This window comes from Tamandua tetradactyla, chromosome 3 (assembly GCF_023851605.1).
Source record: "Tamandua tetradactyla isolate mTamTet1 chromosome 3, mTamTet1.pri, whole genome shotgun sequence".
NCBI classification, from domain to species: Eukaryota; Metazoa; Chordata; class Mammalia; order Pilosa; family Myrmecophagidae; genus Tamandua; species Tamandua tetradactyla.
Genome location: NC_135329.1, coordinates 191443517 through 191465262, shown reverse-complemented (window position 1 = coordinate 191465262; position 21746 = coordinate 191443517). Strand labels below are relative to the sequence as shown.

General features: G+C 38.4%; 1 protein-coding gene across 6 annotated transcripts in view; it reads left to right on the top strand.

Annotated features, from left to right (window-relative positions):
• PECR (peroxisomal trans-2-enoyl-CoA reductase) overlaps positions 1-21746 on the top strand; it is a 91739-nt gene that overhangs the window by 17652 nt on the left and 52341 nt on the right. For all 6 annotated transcript variants that reach the window (XR_013173041.1, XR_013173039.1, XR_013173040.1 and 3 more), the window contains 2 exons: positions 1130-1295; positions 10244-10325. Coding sequence is in view for 3 of the 6 variants with exons in the window: in XM_077155060.1 (XP_077011175.1) it covers positions 1130-1295; positions 10244-10325 (248 nt within the window). In the remaining 3 variants the exon portion in view is untranslated. The remainder of the gene's footprint in view (positions 1-1129; positions 1296-10243; positions 10326-21746) is intronic.

The following is a 21746-nucleotide window of genomic DNA, read 5'->3' as shown; positions in this document are numbered from 1 at the left end:
AGACAATCTTTTGTGCCTTTTCAACCCCCCTTTAGGCTATTTCTTTGCTATGTCATCCCTATGTCTTATGCTGACCTGGGAGTTTAAAAGGTGTTACAACAGAGGCCTCCTCCACCTGGGGGAGGTCCAGGCTCTTGGGTAAATCATGTTATCAAAATGACAGATTTAGCTTTATGATCTGTGAGTATTAGATACTAGTAAATTTTTCACTGGTAAATTATTCACTTAGAACATGTGAGCTGCGCAAGTAGCAAATTAGTTATTAACCAGTTTACTTTTTTTTTGTATGCTGTATGATGGGGTCACATTTCATTACTTTCCATGTGAGTAGCCTGTTATTGCTGTACCATTTGTTGAATTTTGTTTGCTTGTTTTTGTTTGTTTGTTTGTCTTTTGGGAAGTGCATTGTGCTGGTTTGAAAGGATGAATGTCCCCTAGAAAAGCCATGTTTTAATCAAAATCCCATTTCATAAAGGCAGAATAATTCCTATTCAATACTATATGTTTGAATCTGTAATTAGATCATCTCTGTGGAGATGTAACCTAATCAAGAATGGTTGTTCAGCTGGATTAGGGGAGATGTGTCTCCACCCATTTGGGTGGGTCTTGATTAGTTTCTGGAGTCCTATAAAAAAGGAAACATTTTAGAGAATGAAGGAAATTCAGAGAGAGCAGAGCAGAATGACATAGCCACTTGAAGCAGAGTCCACCAGCCAGCGACCTTTGGAGATGAAGAAGGAAAATGTCTCCTGGGGAGCTTCATGAAACAGGAAGCCAGGAGAAGAAGCTAGCAGATGACATGGTGTTTGCCATGTGCCCTTCCACTTGAGAAAGAAACCCTGAACTTCATTGGCCTTGAACCAAGGTATCTATTCCTGGATGTCTTAGATTGGACATTTCTATAGACTTGTTTTAATTGGAACAACTTCTCAGCCTTAGAACTGTGAACTAGCAACTTATTAAATTCCCCTTTTAAAGCCATTCTGTTTTTGGTATATTGCATCTGGCAGCTAGCAAACTAGAACATGCATGGACTGGGAATTGAACCTAGGTCTCCTGCTTGGCAGATGAGACTTCTACCACTGAACTACCCTTGCATCCCCTAACCATTTTAATTATTTTTCTTTAGGTGAATAATTTGATCAAAACTACCTTAGATCTTCATGGTAAGATCAATTTCTTGGTAAACAATGGAGGAGGCCAGTTCCTCTCTCAGGCCGAGCACATCAGTTCAAAAGGATGGCATGCTGTGATTGAAACCAACTTGACGGGAACCTTCTACATGTGCAAAGCAGGCAAGTGTGATCAGTAACACAGAAAACCATAGAGAACATTGCAAGAGAAATCGTTAGGGACTCAAAAGCTACCTGTCATCAACATTTACTGCCTTGATTGTCTCATACACCATATAGGAATATAAATCGGTTCATTTCTGAATAGTAATTTGGCAGTGTTCATAAAAGGTAGATATTCTTTGAACTCATAATTTTATTTCTAGGAATTTTTTCATGAGAAAATTATTAAGGAACTATACAAAGATTTAGATACAAAGTTGTTCATAAAATTAGAGAAAACTCTCACACTTAAGTTTGTTTTTCAAAAATGAATCTGTTAATCTGTTATAAGGTGTTCTAGTTTGCTAGCTGCCTGATGCAATATACCAGAGATAGAATGGCTTTTAAAAAGGGGAATTTAATAAGTTGCTAGTTTACAGTTCTAAGGCTGAGATAATGTCCAAATTAAAGCAAGTCTATAGAAACGTCCTGTCAAAGGCATCCAGGGAACGATACCTTGGTTCAAGAAGGCTGATGAAGTTTAGGGTTTCTCTTTCAAGTGAGAAGGCACATGGCGAACATAGTCAGGACCTCTCTCTCAGCTGGAAGGGCACATGGTGAACACGGTGTCATCTGCTAGCTTTCTCTCCTGGCTTCCAGTTTCACGAAGCTCCCCAGGAGGCATTTTCCTTCCTTATCTCCAAAGGTTGCTGGCTGGTGGACTCTCTGCTTCATGGTGCTGCAGCATTCTCTGCTCTCTCTGAATCTCTCATTCTCCAAAATGCTTTATTTTATAGGACTCCAGTAAACCAATCAAGACCCACCCAAATGGGTGGAGACATGTCATCACCTAATCCAATTTAACAACCACTCTCGACTAAATCACATCATCCAGGGAGATGATCTGATTACAGTTTCAAACATACAGTATTGAATAGGGATTATTCTACCTTTATGAAATGGGATTTTGATTAAAACATGGCTTTTCTAGGGGGCATACTTCCTTTCAAACCAGCACATAAGGAATGACTTATTAACTCAGTCATGTCTTCAGGGAGAAAAAGAGAGACAGATTACCCCTGCTTTCTGACTAACAACTAACTAACTAGCATGTATAGTCTTTAGATTAAAGGTTACATTTCATGGGTGACAGTAGTAAACTCCTGAAGTTGAATAACTCAAGGGTTCTATTACAAACTATCCAAGGCATTGCTTTTTATGATAAACTGAACAAGTATAACTCTGATTAAATGTGTGTTTCCCTCCAACATGGATCAGACATTATATACTTAGTATTGCTAAGTCAAAGGTTTTACAGACATTATTCCCAGACTTCATCTTTATCTAACTAGCAGTATAAAGTTATGTTAGTTGTCATACAGATGTGACTGCTACAGTGGAGAGACCAGAAAAATGGGAACTTAAGTAAGATAGAAATTTATTTCTCCCTCACATTAAAATTTAAGGTAGGTAGTCTGTGGATAGTATGGCAGTTTCATGAACATTAGGGACTGAGGATTCTTATTGCCCTACTATTCTTGACATATGGATTTCATCTCATGGCCCAATATGACTGCTCCTATTCCTGCCATCATATCTGCAGTCCAGACGAACAAGAATTGGAGCAAAGAGCTCAGTTATTCCTCTAAAGGACATCATCTGGAAGTAGCATGATTATGTTTATACATACTCATCAGTTAGAACTCAGTTAAATGATTATATCTCACATAGATGGGCAGATATGTGTCCAACTACAAATTCTATTTCTCTGTAAAAAGGGAAGAATAAATATTGAGGGATAACTAGTAGTTTCTATGCCAAGCTTCATACCTCAAAGCTTTGATTCCTTCCAGCATTCAAGTCAGTAGTCTCTTAACAGCCTTAGGTTCCTCAGTAACCACCCTTAATTAGAAGCCTGTAGAGTTTAGATTCACTGTGGGTCTTCTTGGTATAATCAAACCTAAAAACTTTGGCGTTTCAAAAGACAATGTTAAAAAAATGAAAAGATAATTCACAAACTTTGAGAAAATATTTCCAGTCTATGTAGTTAATCAAATACTTGTATCAGAATATAGAAAGAACTCATAAAGCTCAATATAATAAGAAAAGAACCCAATTAAAAAACAGACAAAAGATTTGAATAAGCATTTCTCCAAAGAAGATATACAAGTAGCCAATAAGCACTTGTAAAGATGCTCAACATTATTAGTCATTAGAAGAATGCAAAATCAAAACCACACTGAGCTACCACTTCACACCTACTTGTTGGAGAAGTCACAGACCCACGTTCATCTCCTAGCCCTTGCTTACTCTCTGCCTCCTCTTTTATTGTAGGACAGTGTTTTAGTCTATTTCCATTCCACAGCTTGCAGGTGATGTTAGGTCTAATCAAAAAGTCTGACCAGACCTTAAACCTGGAAACTAGAAGTAAGCAGCCCTAGATGCTTATCAGGGCAGGAAATTTGTAGTGGCACTATCCTTCACCTGGGGTAGATAAACACCCACCTCAGACAGCACAAACTTGTGTCTTTTCTCTAACACAAAGTGGGGTGTGTGGAGCTGCCATCCATTGATCTTGACCTGAGCAATTTGGTCTTCCCAGGGGCCTAACCATGATGGGATCTCTTTACCTGCTCTTTTGAACTTTGCACTGTGTAAATAGTAAAGCATTCATTTACTGAAAGTTTCTGTTGTGCCTGAGCCAGAGTTCCTATGATACACCCTGGAGCAATTCACTTCACACCACTAGAATACCTGTAATCAAAAAGTCAGACAAGGGTGCATGGGTAGTTCAGTGGTTAGAATGTTTGCCTTTCATGTGGGAGACCTGGGTTCGATTCCTGGATCATGAACCCAAAAAAAAGTCAGGCAATAGAGAAACTGGAGCCCTCATATATTGTTGGTTGGAATATAAAACAGTACAGCCACTTTGGAAAACAATCAGTAAAGATAAAAAGAAGAAAAAATTAGATATGACATATAAAATTCAAAAGGCAAATGGTAGAAGAAAATACTGCCCATACAGTAGTAACAATAAATGTTAATGGATTAAACTCCCTAGTCAAAAGACATAGACTGGCAGAATGGATTAAAAAACAGGACCCATCTATATGCTATCAACAGGAAACACATCTTAGACCCAAGGATAAACATAGGTTGAAAGTTAAAGGTTGGGAAAAGATATTTCAAGCAAGTAACAATCAGTAAAGAGCAGGAGTAGCTATACTAATATCCAATTAGTATGTAGAACAGTTAAAAGAGACAAAGAAGGTAACTATGTATTAATAAAAGGAACAAGTCAAGAAGAAGACATAACAATCATAAATATTTATGCACCGAGCCAGAATGCTCTAAAATACGAGGCAAGCACTAAAAAGAGAAATAGACACCTCTACCATAATAGTTGGAGACTTCAATTCACCACTCTCATCAATGGACAGAACATCTAGACAGAGGAAGAAAAAAGAAACAGAGAATTTGAATAATACAATAAATAAGCTAGACTTAACAGACATTTATAGAACATTACACCTCACAACAGCAGATACACCTTTTTCTCAAGTGCTCATGGATCATTCTTAAGAATGACCATATGCTGAGTCATGAAGCAAGTCTCAATAAATTTAAAAATATTGAAATCATACAAAACACTTTCTCAGATCATAAAGGAATGAGGTTGGAAATTAATAATGGCAGAGTGCCAGAAAACTCACAAATATATGGAGGCTCAGCAACACACTCTTAAACAATCAGTGGGTCAAGGAAGAAATTACAAGGGAAATCAGTAAATATCTTGAGGAAAAATGAAAATGAAAACACAACATATCAAAATTTATGGGATGCAGCAAAGGCAGTGCTAAGAGGGAAATTTATTGTCCTAAATGCCTATATCAAAAAAGAACAAAAAGCAAAAGTTGAGGAATTAACTATCCACTTGGAAGAAATAGAGAAAGGACAGCAAACTAACCCCTAAGCAAGCAAAAAGAAAGAAATAATGAAGATTACAGCAGAAATAAATGAAGTTGAGAACCTGAAGACAATTGAGAAAATCAACAAAACCAGAAGTTGGTTCTATGAGAAAATCAATAAGATTGATGGACCCTTAGCAAGATTGACAAAAAGAAGAAAAGAGAGAATGCAAATAAATAAAATCAGAAATAGAAGAGGAGACATAACCACTGACCCCGCAGAAATAAAGGAAACAATGAGAGGATACTATGAACAACTTTATGCTAATAAACTTGACAATGTAGATGAAGTGAACAACTTCCTAGAAAGGCATGAACAACCAACATTGACTTGAGAAGAAATAGACGACCTCAACAAACCAAACACAAGTAAAGAAATTGAATCAGTCATTATGAAGCTCCCCAAAAAGAAAAGTCCAGGACCAATGACTTCACATGTGATTTCTACCAAACATTCAAGAAAGAATTAGTACCAATCTTGCTCAAACTCTTCAAAAAAATTGAAGAGGAGGAAAAGCTACCTAATTCATTCTATGAAGCCAACATCACCCTCATACCAAAGCCAGACAAGGATATTACAAGAAAAGGAAACTACAGACCTATCTCTCTAATGAATATAGATGTAAAAATCCTCAAGAAAATTCTAGCAAATCGAATCCAGCAGCACATTAAAAGGATTATACGCCATGACCAAGTAGGATTCATCCCAGGTATGCAAGCATCATTCAACATAAGAAAATCAATTAATGTAATACACCATATCAACAAATCAAAGCAGAAAAATCACATGATCATCTCGATTGATGCAGAAAAGGCATTTGACAAAATTCAACACCCTTTCCTGTTGAAAACACTTCAAAAGATAGCAATAGAAGGGAACTTCCTCAAAATGATAAAGGGAATATTTGAAAAGCCCACAGCTAACATCATCCTCAATGGGGAAAAACTGAAAACTTTCCCCCTAAGGTCAGGAACAAGACAAGGATGTCCACTATCACTGTTAATTCAACATTGTGTTGGAAGTTCTAGCCAGAGCAATTAGACAAGAAAAAGAAATACAAGGCATCAGAATTGGAAAGGAAGAAGTAAAACTCTCACTGTTTGCAGATGATATGATACTATATGTCGAAAACCCTGAAAAATACACAGCAAACGTACTAAAGCTAATAAACGTGTATAGCAAAGTGGTAGGTTACAAGGTCAACACTCAAAAATCTGTAGTGTTTCTATACACTAGTAATGAACAGTCTGAGGGGGAAATCAAGAAAAAAATTCCATTTACAATTACAACCCAAAGAATAAAATATTTAGGAATAAATTTGAGTAAAGAGACAAAAGACCTTTATAAAGAGAACTACAAGAAATTGTTAAAAGAAATCACAGAATACCTAAATAAATGGAAGGGCATACCATGTTCATGGATTGGAAGACTAAATATAGTTAAGATGTCAATTCTACCTAAATTGATTTACAGAGTCAATTCAATACCAATTAAAATCCCAAAAACTTACTGTTCAGAAATAGAAAAACTAATAAGCAAATTTATCTGGAAGGGCAGGGTATCTCAAATAGCTAAAAGTATCCTGAGAAAGAAAAATGAAGTCGGAGATCTCATGCTACCTGACTTTAAGACATATTACAAAGTTACAGTGGTCTAAACAGCATGGTACTGTCAAAAAGATAGATATATTGATCAATGGAATAGAATAGAGTGTTCAGATATAGACCCTCTCATCCATGGACAATTGATCTTTGATAAGGCAGTCAAGCCAACTCCCCTGGGACAGAACAGTCTCTTCAATAAATGATGCCTAGAGAACTGGATATCCATGTGCGAAAGAATGAAAGAGGACCCATATCTCACACCCTATACAAAAATTAACTCAAAATGGATCAAAGACCTAAACATTAAATCTAAGACCATAAAACTTTTAGAATAAAGTATAGGGAAATGTCTTATAAATCTTATAATAGGAGGCAGTTTCCTAGACCTTACACCCAAAGCATGAGCATTGAAAAAAGAAAGAAAGAAATGCGAATTCCTCATAATTAAACAGTTTTGTGCATCAAAGAACTTTGTCAAGAAAATAAAAAGATGGCTTACACAATAGGAGACAATATTTGGAAACGATATATCAGATAAAGGTCTAGTACCCAGAATATATAAAGAAATTGTTCACCTCAACAACAAAAAGACAGACAACCCAGTTACAAAATGAACAAAAGACATGGCAGACACTTCTCAAAAGAGGAAATACAAATGGCTGAAAGGCATATGAAAAGATGCTCAACTTCCCTGGGAAATGCAAATCAACACCAAAATGAGATGTCATCTCACACCCACCAGAATGGCCATTATCAATAAAACAGAAAATGACAAGTGCTGGAGAGGATGTGGAGAAAGAGGCACATTTACCCACTGTTGGTGGGAATGTCAAATGGCACAACCCCTGTGGAAGGCAGTTTGGCGGTTCCTCAGGAAAGTTAAGTATAGAATTGCTATATGACCCTGCAATACCATTGCTAGGTATCTACTCAAAGGACATGAGGGCAGGGGCACAAACGGACATTTGCACACCATTGTTTGTAGCAGCATTATTTACAATTGCGAAGAAATGGAAACAGCCCAAATGTCCATCAACAGAGGAGTGGCTAAACAAGCTGTGGTATATGCATATGATGGGATATTATGCAGCTATAAGACAGAATAAAGTTATAAAGTATGTAACAACATCGATGGACCTTAAGGACATTATGCTGAGTGAGATTAGCCAGAAACAAAAGGACAAATACTGTATGGTCTCTGTGGTAGTTAGATTCAGTTGTGAACTTGGCCAGGTGAAGTCACCTAGTTCTGTTGCTGTGGACATGAGCCAATGGTACGTGAACCTCATCTGTTGCTGATTACATCTGCAGTCAGCTAGGAGGTGTGCCTGCTGCAATAAATGAGGTTTGACTTAATTGGCTGGTGCTTTAATGAGAGAGTGCAACGTAGCACAGCCCAAGCAGCTTGGCGTACCTCATCTCAGCCCTCGCAGCTCAGCCCAGGCTTTTGGAGATGCAGGAAGGAATCACCCTAGGGAAAGTTGTTGGAACCCAGAGGGCTGGAGAGAAGGCCAGTAGAGATTACCCTGAACCTTCCCACGTAAGAAAGAACCTCAGATGAAAGTTAGCTGCCTTTTCTCTGAAGAACTAATGAAATAAATCCCCTTTTATTAAAAGCGAATCCGTCTCTGGTGTGTTGCATTCCGGCAGCTAGCAAACTAGAACAGTCTCACTGATATGAACTGACATTAGTGAATGAACTTGGAAAACTTCAGTTGGTAACAGAGACCATCAGGAGAGAGAAATAGGGTAGATATTGGGTAATTGAAACTGAAGGGATACAAACTGTGCAACAGGACTGATTGTAAAAATTCAGAAATGGATAACACAATACTACCTAACTGTAATTCAATAATGTTAGAACACTGAGTGACGCTGAATGTGAGAATGATAGGGGGAGGAGGCCTGGGGGCACAAATGAAATCAGAAAGAAAGATAGACGATGAAGATTGAGATGGTATAATCTAAGAATGCCTAGAGCGCATAATGATAGTAACTAAATTTACAAGTTTAAAAGTGTTTTATATGAGGAAGAACAAAGGAATGTCAGTATTGCAGGGTGTTGAAACTAGATGGTAATTCATATTTTAAAACTTTAACTTATGTATGAGACTAAAGCAAAAAATGTTTATTTGGTACAAAATTTATGTTTTGACCTAGTGCATTTCCTAATATAACTTATGTGGACAGCTTAATTGAACACAATAGTACATGGAACCTTGAGTAGGGCATGAGATTTTGTAGGTTTGTCCAGAGTGATGCCCTGATAAATCCTGGAGTGATTTAAACAGTGAATAAAAAAGTATTTGCAAAGTCCTTTTGGGGAAATGGTGAGAAAGGGGGAAAATTCAACTTCTCCAAGTGGGGAGTTCCTGATATTCTCACAAGCAGTGGGGACAACCAAAGCAATAGGCTGAGCCCCCAATCCTGGGGTTTGTTCATATGAAACTTAACCCTGCAAAGGATAGGCTAAACCTACTTAAATTAGGCCTAAGAATCACCCCCAAGAGAACCTCTTTGATTTCTCAGATGTGGCCTCTCTCTCTCAGCCAACATGTTAAGCAAACTCACTGCCCTCCCCCTCTCTGTGTGGGACATAACTCAGGGGTGTGGACCTTCCTGGCTATGTGGGACAGAAATCCTAAAACGAGCTGGAACTCAGCAACATGGAATTGAGAAAACTTTCTCAACCGAAAGGGAAAGAGTGAAATGAGACAAAATAAAGTGTCAGTGGTTGAGAGATTCCAAAGAGAATCAAGAGGTTATCTTGGAGGTTATTCTTATACATTATATAGATATCACCTTTTTAGTTAAGGTGTAATGGAGAGGCTGGAGGAAATTGCCTGAAAATGTAGAGCTTTGTTCCAGTAGCCATGTTTCTTGAAGATGATTGTATGATAGAGCTTTCACAGTGTGGCTTTGTGATTGTGAAAACCTTGTATCTGATGCTCCTTTTATCTACCTTATTGACAGATGAGTAAAACATATGGATTAAAAATAAATAATTAATGGTAACAAATGTTAAAATCAATTTGTGGGCTGAAATGCTAGTGATCCGTGAAAGGGAGGGATAAGGAGTATGGTATATATGGATTTTTTTTCTGTTTTCTTTTCTTTTTTTTTCTGAATTGATACAAATGTTCTAAGAAATGATCATGATGATGAATATGCAACTATGTGATGATATTGTGAGTTACTGATTATATTGTAGAGTGGGATGATCATATGGTAAGAATGTTTGTGTTTGTATGTTGGTATGTTTAATAAAGAAAATAAAGAAAAAAGAAATGTAAACTAAATTTTTTTAAATATCAGAAAGGTGATGTGTGAATAGAGGGAATCAGAGAAGGGTCAGAATACTATATAATCTGACTGCTGTTTATCTGTATCCAACAGTTTATAACTCCTGGATGAAAGAGCATGGAGGATCTATCGTCAATATCATTGTGCTTTGTAAAAATGGATTTCCGAGAGCTGCGTAAGCATTTTAGTCTTTCTTATTCTATCTTTGGGTTTTGCACTCTGAATGAGGGGAAGTGGAGTAGGGAAAATTCCTTAAATCGAAATTACCAATCCCTTTAATAAACTGTAATCACAACACTTAGCATTTTCTTTTATTTGAACTTTCAAAATGTACTTCTAAAACATTCCCATTCAGATTATTGTTGCCAGGTGTACCAAGAGAAGAGAAAAACAATAGGTTGTCCAGGTAAATAATTTTTAGTAAAAGACTGTCTCAAATACTGTATCGGGCACATTTATCCTAAAAATTATTCATTGTTTTTCTGAAATTCAAATTTAACTGGACATCCTGTATTTTATCTGGCAACTGTATTCCAAATGTGACTAATCTGCACTGGCCATCAGTGTCTGGGGATAGTTTTTTAATTAAGACATGGAAATGATGTTAAACTGTGTGTTAATTTAGATTTGAGTAGTAGGAATGTACCTATTCAATTTTAGACAGGACTGCTCTATCTACTCCTAATAGATAACCCAGAAATTTTTTCCAAAAGTGTCTAAGGTTTTGTACTTCTAATAACCACCCTATAAGCAGAGAGTATACTTCCTCTAAGCAAACTCCATCACCCTCCTTGCTTCCTGTATCACTCATGACTCTGAAGTATATGGGATAGAAAGAAAATTCAAACTAGATTAAGTAAAAATCTAGAACAGTGGTTTCTCAAAGTGTGATTCCTGGAGTAACAGCATCACTGTCACTTGGGGACTTGTTATAAATGGAAATTCTCAGGCCCTACCCCAGATCTGCATCAGAAAGTCTTGGGATGGGACCCAGTGATCTCTTTGTTAAGTCCTTCGGGTGATGCAGATGTACCTGGAAACTCTGAACTAGGGGTATGTTTACCTTCAGGCATGGTGTTGTGAAGAATCTGCCTCTCCTTTTGGTTTTGCTTTCCTCCAGTTTACTTTTATTTTCAGGTGTGTTCTCCTCCTGTGGCAATGAAAGTGTGCTAGCATTTATATTGCCCTCCCCCCTACATGGGACATGACATCCAGGGGTGAAAGTCTCCCTGTCAGCATGGGAGGTTTATTCCAGGGATAAGCCTGGGCCTGGCACTGTGGGATCAACGATGCCATCCTGACCAAAAGAGGGAAAAGTAACAATAAGGTCTCAGTGGCTGTCATCAGGTCCATGTATCAGCTTGGCCAGGTGGTGGTACATGTTTGTCTGGTTGGGCAAGTGCTGGCCTGTCTCTTGCTCTGAGGACATTTCATAGAATTATCATGATCACGTTGGCTACATCCACAGCTGATTCCATTTGTAATCAGCCAAGGGGAGTATCTTCTTTAATGAGTGATGCTTAATCTAATCACTAGAAGCCTTTTAAGCAGATTCAGAAGAGACAGTTTCTCTTCCTGCTTTGGCTGGCAAGCCTCCCCTGTGGTGTTTGTCTAGACCCTCCATCGGAATCAGCTTCACAGCCTGCCCTTCAGATTTTGGACTCTATATTCCCTTGGTTATGTGAGACACTTTTATGAATTTTATATTTATGAATATCTCCTGTTGATTCTGTTTTCCTAGAGAACCCTAACTAATACAACTTGGTACCAGGAGGGGGGGTCTTAAGAAACAGAATCTTAAAAATGGGTTTTTATGAATGGCTTTCTACTCTGACTGGACTCAAAGGCACTAAGTACTCTGATTCCTGTAAACAGAATGACATTGCCAATCCCATGGAATGAGTTGGCAAAAGAGATAGTCAGAATATCACCGTTCGATTCTTCTAATGCTTCGCTTGTATGAAGCCAGGCTCTGGGGAATAGTGTTTTTGATACAATTATAGAGTACTGTGGAAATAGCAAGTATAGAGATGTTGGCTGGTTGTTGTTAGATACACTGTATACATTAATGAATGGAAGGGATGGGCTTAAGGTTTCAAATCCTAAGTTTAAGACAGATGTAGACGTTTCTGCCAGTGTCCTGAGGGAGCATATTATTTCCTGTAGCTGTAAACTTGAGGTCTCCGAAAATCAGACTCAGAATCTTACTGGTAGAATAGCAACTTTACAACGTAAACTGAAATCTCAGTCTTGCATGGTGTCTGCATTTAAAGTGAGGGCATTGATTGGAAAGGAGTGGGGCCCTGAAAAATGGGATGGTGACATATGGATTGATAATGATGTCGGTGGAGAGGTTGAAACCCTAGGTCATGCTGAGTCTTCTCTAGATAACCCTGTAATAGTCTGCCCTGAGGACATAGCCGCCCCACCTCCAGCCTGCCTTGAGGAGTTGGTCACCCAGCCTCCACCTGAAGGGATCAGCCTTAGAGTGATTCAGCCTTAGAGTGATTAACCCTGTTTCACCAGATGAAACTGCAAATGAATGCCCTGAAGCAAATGACTTGGAAGATACTTCTAATTCTTTTCAAGACCCACCCCCACCACCCCTCATTTCTTCCAGACCTATAACTAGACTGAAGTCCCAACAGGACCCTAAAGGTGAGATACAAAGTATCACACATGAGGAAGTATGTTATACTCCAAAAGAACTGTGTGAATTTTCCAATTTATACAGACAGAAATGAGGGGAATATGTGTGGCAGTGGATTTGAAGAGTGTGGAATAATGGTGGGAGGAATAAGGTTGGATCAGGCTGAATTTATTGATATGGGCCCACTAAGCAGGGATTCTGCATTCAATGTTATAGCTTGAGGGATTAGAAAAGGCATTCACAGTTTGTTTGGATAGTTGACTGAAACATGGATCAAAAGGTAGCCGACACCTTTGGTTGAAATGCCAGAACTGCCCTGTTAGAATGTGGAAGAGGGGAGCCAGAGGCTTAGAGAGATTGGAATGTTAGAGTGGATTTATCATGCAAAGCCTGCTCTTACACCCTAGGAATGTCTGGGGGATGCACTTTTATCAGAAAAGTGAGAAATAAATTTGTGAGACTAGCACCATCATCCTGAAGAGCTCTGTAGTTGCACTTCTCTGTAGGTCAGATATTACTGTGAGAACTGCTGTCACTGAGCTGGAATCCTTAAGCACAATGGGGATGACTGGATCCCAAGTTGGCAGAAGCCAGGTGCTGTCTTTGGCAGCACTTAATCGCCAAAGACAGGGTGGATGTGGCTATTATAATAGACAGCAAACTCAAAGCAGGAGTCAAAATAATCTGACTCACAGAGATTTGTGGTGTTAGCTAGTAAATCATGAGGTACCTAGAAATACAATAGAAGGGCAGCCTACTAAATTCTTGTTTGAGCTGTATAAACAAAAGAGTTCTAGGTCAAGTGAACAGAAGTCAAACTAGAATTACAAAAACACAGTCATGGCCCCTTAATCAATTTCCAGACTTGAGACAGTTTACAGACCCAGATCCACCTTGAATGAAGGGGAGGCCAGGTCCCTTTGGGGGAGAACTGCCACAAATTTATGCTGTTAATCTTCCTCCAAGCCTTCCCCCAAGGAGACAGATGGCCTTTTACCAGGGCAGCTGTGCATTGGGGAAAAGGAAATGATCAGATATTTCAGGGATTATTAGATACTGGTTCAGAAGTGACATTAATTCCAGGGGACTCAAAATGTCACTCTGGTCCACAAGTCAGAGTGGGGGCTTATGGAGGTCAGGTGATCGATGGAGTTTTAGCTCAGGTCCATCTCACAGTGGGTCTAGTGGGCCCCAGACCCATTCTGTAGTTATTTCCCCAGTTCCAGAATGTATAGTTGGTATAGACATACTGAGCAATTAGCATAATCCCCACATTGGCTCTCTAACTCATGCAGTGAGGACTATTATGGTGGGAAAAGCCAAGTGGGAGCCACTAGAATTGCTCCTAACTAGCAAAATAGTAAATCAGAAGCAATACTGGATTCTTGGAGGGACTGCAACAATTACTGCCACTCTTAAGGACTTGGAGGATGCATGGGTGGTGATTCCCACCACACCCCATTCAATTCTCCTATTTGGCCTGTGCAGAAAACAGATAGGTTTTGGAGGATGACAGTGGATTATCATAAGCTCAACCAGGTGGTAACTCCAATTGCAGTTGCTGTTTCAGATGTGGTATCATTGCTTGAGCAAATCAATACATCCCCTGGTACCTGGTATGCAGCTATTGACCTGGCAAATGCCTTTTTCTCAATAGCTGTTAATAAGGACCACCAGAAACAAGTTTGCTTTCAGCTGGCAAGGTCAGCAGTATACTTTCACTGTCCTACCTCAGGGGTATATCAACTCTCCAGCCCTATGTCATAACCTTGTCCACAGGGTCCTTGATCGTTTCTCCCTCCCAGAAGACATCACATTGGTCCATTATATTGATGATATCATGTTGATTGGACCTAGTGAGTAAGAGGTAGCAACTACTCTAGACTTACTGGTAAGGCATTTGCGTGTCAGAGGATGGGAGATAAATCCAACAAAAACACAGGAGGCTTCCACCTCAGTGAAATTTCTAGATGTCTTGTGGTGTGGGGCATGTTGAGATATCCCTTCTAAGGTGAAGGATAAGTTGCTGCATCTGGCCCCTCCTACAACCAAAAAAAAGGCACAACACCTAGTTGATCTCTTTGGATTTTGGCAACAACATATTCCTCATTTGGGTGTGCTACTCCAGCTCATTTATCAAGTGAACAGAAAAGCTGCTAATTTTGATTGGGAACCTGAACAAGAGGAGGCTTTGCGACAGGTCCAGGCTGCTGTACAAGCTACTCTGCCACTTGGACCATATGATCCAGCAGATCCATTGGTGCTGGAAGTGTCAGTGGCAAATAGAGGTGCTGTTTGGAGCCTTTGGCAGGCCCCTACAGAAGAATCACAACACAGACCCTTAGGATTTTGGAGCAAAGCCTTACCATCTGCTGCAGATAACTACTCTCCTTTTGAGAAACAGCTTTTGTCCTGCCACTGGGCCTTAGTAGAGACCAAACGCTTAACCGTGGGCCACCAAGTTAAGATCTGAGTTGCTGCTCATGAGTGGCCCATATGCTCATGGTCTTCAGTCCTTCCACATTACCTTCTCTTTCCCAGACCAGAGCTATAGCCTCTTGGGGAGTTCCTTAACAGTGAATTGACTGAGGAAGAAAAAACTCGGGCCTGGTTTATAGGTTGTTCAGCATGATATGCATGTACCACCCAGAAGTGAACAGCTGCAGTACTACAACCCCTTTCTGGGGTGTCCTTGAAGAACAGTGGTGAGGGGATATCCTCCCAGTGAGTAGAACTTCGAGCAGTGCACCTGGTTGTTCATTTTGCTTGGAGAGCTAGCCAGAGGTGTGTTTATACACTGACTCATGGGCTGTTGCTAATGGTTTGGCTGGGTGGTCAGGGACTTGGAAAGAACATAATTGGAAAATTGGTGACAGAGAGGTCTGGGGAAGAGGTATGAATTAAATCATGATCATGTTGGCTACGTCCACAACTGATTCCATTTGTAATTAGACAAAGGGAGTGTCTTTTTTAAAGAGTGATGCTCAATCTAATCACTGGAAGCCTTTTAAGGAGGATTCAGAAGGAACAGGTACTCTTCCTGCTTCAGCTGATGAGCTTCTCCTATGGAGTTCGTCCAGACCCTCCATTGGAATTGTCAGCTTCACAGCCTGCCCTACAGATTTCGAACTCTATGTTCCCATGGTTATGTGAGACACTTTTTATAAATTTTATATTTATTAATATTTCCTGTTGATTCTGTTTCTCTAAGGAACTCTAACTAATACACTGACTGGGAGAGTTCAAATAGAGTTGAGAGACTACTCTGGAGGTCACTCTAATGCAAGCTTCAGTTAGACATTGCTGCCTACCATAACTTGCCAAACCACAAACCATTCCTGCCAATCCTAAAGAACACCTAGGGTGTTATGTAAGATTCTACAAAGGCTCCATGCACTATGATAACTCTCCAGAAGCCTGTAACCTCCAGATGGGTCCCTGGACCAGATAAGTCCTGAAATGCAGAGAGGCCAACCTCTCCAAAACATCAGCTAGTTCCATCTCCCTATCCGATATTACTGACAGCTCTTTCCAACATAAAAAAAGGGTCCAAATACCCCTAAAGAGTAAGAGAAAGGTCAAAAGTGATGGTGGAGTTATACAGAGATGGTTCGGTTTAACAAATGAGTATGATTGCTGAATCATTAAATGCATATTTCTTTTAGTCTCTTAGAACAGCTAGAAGTAAAAACCTAAAATTGTGAAATTGTAACCCACACCAAACTCTGAAATCTGTTCTCCAACTAACTGTTGTGATGTACTTTGAAATTTATTGCTTTTTTGTATATATGTTATTTTTCACAAAAAAAGAAAAAAATAGGTAAATCGTGTTGATAAATGCACAGCTATATGATGATATTGTGAACCACTGTATTTTTTGGATGATTACATGGTATGTAAAGATAGAATATATAGCAATAAAAATAAAGAAATATTTTGTTTTGAAAAAGAGTACTAATATTTGCCTGAGGACAATACTCTAGTAAGTCATCAACTGTCCAGTGAAAGAGTGCTTCTCAAATACTGCCAACAAAAATAATAATATAACAACAATAACAACAACAATAGTGCTAACAAAAGGGCCCCCTAAGGCTGGGCCTCCAGGAGTTATTATCCCTCATGATAGTCCACATTTGGTCTCCAGCAATTAATCAATTCTACTTTAAGTAGTCCTGCCTGATGCTAACACCAGTGGTGTTTCTGTGCCCAGTAAGCTGTGATTCTCTATATCTGCCTGTCTTTCCTGTTTTTCATGTTAGTAGTTAGCCCTGTGTTCTGGTTTGTTAGGCTGCCAAAAATGGATGCTGTAAAATGGGTGGGCTTTTAACATTGGGAATTTATTAGCTTACAAGATTATAGTTTTGAAGCCATGAAAATGTCCAAATCAAGGCATCATCAAGGTGATACTTTCTTCCCAAAGACCAGCTGCCATTGATCCTGGGCTTCTCTGCCACAAGGCAAGGCACCTGGCAGCATCTGCTGGTTTCTCTGTTTTCTTCTGGGTTCTGTCACTTTCAGTTTCTTGTTTTCTCTCTCTCTGCCTTCAATTCCTTCCCTTATAAAGAACTCTGATAAAAGAATTAAGACCTACCCTGAAAAGGTGGGTCACATCTTAAGATCCTACTCATCCAAAGAACCTACTTATAATGGGTCCACACCACAGGAATGGATTAACTTTAAGTACATTCCTTCCTGGGGTACAGACAGCTTCAAAGCACCACACCCTGTAACCTCAATTCTCTGATAGAGCCTAAAAGAGTTGTTGGTTTTCAATTTTTTTAAACCCTTTTCTTGTTATGAGGATTGGAGTGATGATTTCTAAGTTCTGTACATGTTGGACCAGAAACTGGAGGTCGATATTTACTTTGCATTGAACCAACATGTGTTAAGACTTCTGCTTCAGGCCAAGATGGAGTAACAGAGACAAAGTTTAAGCTCCTAGCAAGACAACTGTGAAACGGGACCAAACTATGGAGCAATGGCACTCAAGGTATTTGACATCAGGCAATGAAGTACAGTGTTCACTGGAAAACAGTAAACAAATGAGGTGAGTTCTATAATGACCCCATCTTATTGCCTGGAGGAAGTTTCCAGATTGTGACTCAGAGGAGGGGAACTGAGGCAGAGACTGGAAGGCCTGAGAAGTCATGGCAGCTAGAGTTTGCAAGACAGAGTACCATATAGGAGAGAGCTATAATGAGGGAGAAACATAGAGATTGAAAGAGGATATCCTTTCAGGATTAAGTTGAGTGCTTAGCAGCACATATATGTGACAAAACTACATAAACGTTGGGAAAGAAGCACCTGAAAGGATTAGAGGGAATGGCCCAGCACTTACATGGGAATAGTGTATCCTCCCAATGGCCAACTGGAAAACCTCAGAACTGAGTAACAAACAGACTGAAAAGCCTTGATTACAGCTCTAAAATGGGTCTTGCTTCAGTAGTGGGAGAAAATATTCCTGAACTAGAAGTAGTCCTGGTCTCATTAAACAGAAATTAAAGGCAAGGCATGAAAGGATCACATGTTTTCCAAGTAGCATAACATTATCCCAGAAAAGCTCAAGAATATAAAAATATCCAACATCAACAAGAGAAAATGGATAATATCTGGTATCCAATAAGAAATTGCAAAGTATGCAAAGAAGCAGAAAATTATAACTCATAATGATAAGGGAAATCAGTCAAAACTGAGAAATGACACAACGATAAAATTAGTAGACAAGGACATTAAAAGTTATTATGACTGTATTCCTATATTCTAGAAGCTAGCAGAAAGATGGAACATGCTCAATAGAGACATGGAAGATATAAAAAAAAAGTACCTGAATTAAGCTCATAGAGATGGAAACTACAGTATCTTCACTGAAAAATATACTGGATCCACTGAATGTGATTAATGTCAAATTATACACATCAGAAGAAAAGATTAGTGAACCTAAAGACATAGTAGTAGAAATCCAAAATGAAACAGAGGAAAAAAGGCTTAAAAATATGACTGGAGGTTGGTGCAACAGTGGCTCAGTGGCAGAATTCTCACCTGCCATGCCAGAGACCTGGGTTTGGTTCCCAGTGCCTGCCCATGCAAAAAAATATATATATGACTGGAGCATAATGTAAACTTTGATGCTATTGCATGTGTAATTGTAGTCTTTGAAGAGGAGGAGAAAGAGAAGGGGGAATAAAACATTTGGAGAAATCATGGCTGAAATTTTACTATTTTCAGTGATAACTATAAACTGTCCAAGGAAGCTCAACAAACTCCAAGTAAAAGACACATGAAGAAAACCATACTAAGTCATATCATAATCATATTTGTTAGAAGACTGATAAAGAGAACATCATAAAAGTGGCTGAAAGAAAAAGACACTTTCTGTACAGAAGCAGATTTCTCATCAGAAACAATGAAAATTAGAAGAGAGTGGAGCAACATCATGAAAGTATTGACAGAAAACAACAAGAACAACAAAACTTGGCAACCCAGTTGTTTTAGTTTGTTAATGCTGCTGGAAATGTGAAATACCGGAAATGGGTTGGCTTTTTAAAATTTTTTTGGCATGGGCAAGTTCCAGGAATCAAACCCAGGTCTCAGGCACGGCAGGTGAGGATTCTGCCACTGAACCACCATTGCACCACCTGGGTTGGCTTTTTTTTTTTTAATTTTTATTTTTTTTAATTTTTTTATTAATCAAAAAAAAGAAAAGAAATTAACACAACATTTAGAAATCATTCCATTCTACAAATGTACTCAGTAATTCTTAGTATCATCACATAGATGTATGATCATCATTTCTTAGTACATTTGCATCGATTTAGGAAAAGAACTAGCAAAACAGCAGAAAAAGATATAGAATGTTAATATAGAGAAGAGAATTAAAATAATAATACTAATAATATATATATATATAAAAAGGAAAAAGAAAAAAACAAAAACAAAAGATACAAACACACAAACAAACAAACAAAAAACCATATTTCAGGAGCAGCTTCATTCAGTGTTCCAACCTAGTTACATTACACTTAGGTATTATTGTGCTGTCCATTTTTGAGTTTTTGTATCTAGTCCTGTTGCACAGTCTGTATCCCTTCAGCTCCAATTACCCATTATCTTACCCTGTTTCTAACTCCTGCTGGTCTCTGTTACCAATGATATATTCCAAGCTGATTCTCGAATGTCGGTTCACATCAGTGGGACCTTACAGTATTTGTCCTTTAGTTTTGGGCTAGACTCACTCAGCATAATGTTCTCTAGGTCCACCCATGTTATTACATGCTTCATAAGTTTAGTCTGTCTTAAAGCTGCATAATATTCCATCGTAGGTATACGCCACAGTTTGTTTAGCCACTCGTCTGTTGATGAACATTTTGGCTGTTTCCATCTCTTTGCAATTGTAGATAATGCTGCTATAAACACTGGTGTGCAAATGTCCGTCTGTGTCTTTGTCCTTAAGTCCCTTGAGTAGATACCTAGCAGTGGTATTGCTGGGTCGTAATCCATTCTGCCATTCTATGTCTTTTGATTGGGAAATTCAGTCCATTAACTTTTAGTATTATTACTGTTTGGATAATATTTTCCTCTACCATTTTGGCTTTTGTATTATATATATCATATCTGATTTTCCTTCTTTCTACACGTTACTCCATACCTCTCTCTTCTGTCTTTTCGTATCTGACTCTAGTGCTCCCTTTAGTATTTCTTGCAGAGCTGGTCTCTTGGTCACAAATTCTCTCAGTGACTTTTTTTTTTTTTTTTTTAAATTTATTTTTTTTTATTAATTAAAAAAAGAATTAACAAAACAATTAGAAATCATTCCAATCTACATGTACAATCAGTAATTCTTAATAACATCACATAGTTGCATATTCATCATTCCTTAGTACATTTGCATCGATTTAGAAAAAGAAATAAAGAATTAAAACAATAATAGAAAGAAAAAAAAAAAAAGCAAAAACAAAAAACCTATACCTCACATGCAGCTTCATCCAGTGTTTTAACATAATTGCATTACAATTGGGTAGTATTGTGCTGTCCATTTCTGAGTTTTTATATCCAGTCCCGTTGTACAGTCTGTATCCCTTCAGCTCCAATTATCCCTTCTCTTTTTTATTTATTTTTTTTAATTAACGGAAAAAAAGAAATTAACCCAACATTTAGAGATCATACCATTCTACATATGCAATCATTAATTCTTAACATCATCACATAGATGCATGATCATCATTTCTTAGTACATATGCATTGGTTTAGAAGAACTAGCAACATAACCGAAAAAGATATAGAATGTTAATATAGAGAAAAAAATAAAAGTAATAACAGTAAAATCAAAACAAAACAAAACAAAACAAAACAAAAACCTATAGCTCAGATGCAGCTTCATTCAGTGTTTTAACATGATTACTTTACAATTAGGTATTATTGTGCTGTCCATTTTTGAGTTTTTGTATCTAGTCCTGTTACACCGTCTGTATCCCTTCAACTCCAATTGGCCATTATCTTACCCTGTCTCTACCTCCTGCTGGACTCTGTTATCAAGGACATATTCCAAATTTATTCTCGAATGTCTGTTCACATCGGTGGGACCATACAGTATTTGTCCTTTAGTTTTTGGCTAGACTCACTCAGCATAATGTTCTCTAGGTCCATCCATGTTATTACATGCTTCATAAGTTGATCCTGTCTTAAAGCTGCATAGTATTCCATCGTATGTATATACCACAGTTTGTTTAGCCACTCTTCTGTTGATGGAGATTTCGGCTGTTTCCATCTCTTTGCAATTGTAAATAACGCTGCTATAAACATTGGTGTGCAAATGTCCATTTGAGTTTTTGCCCTTAAGTCCTTTGAGTAGATTCCCAGCAATGGTATTGCTGGGTCGTATGGCAATTCTATATTCAGCTTTTTGAGGAACCGCCAAACTGCCTTCCACAGTGGTTGCACCATTTGACA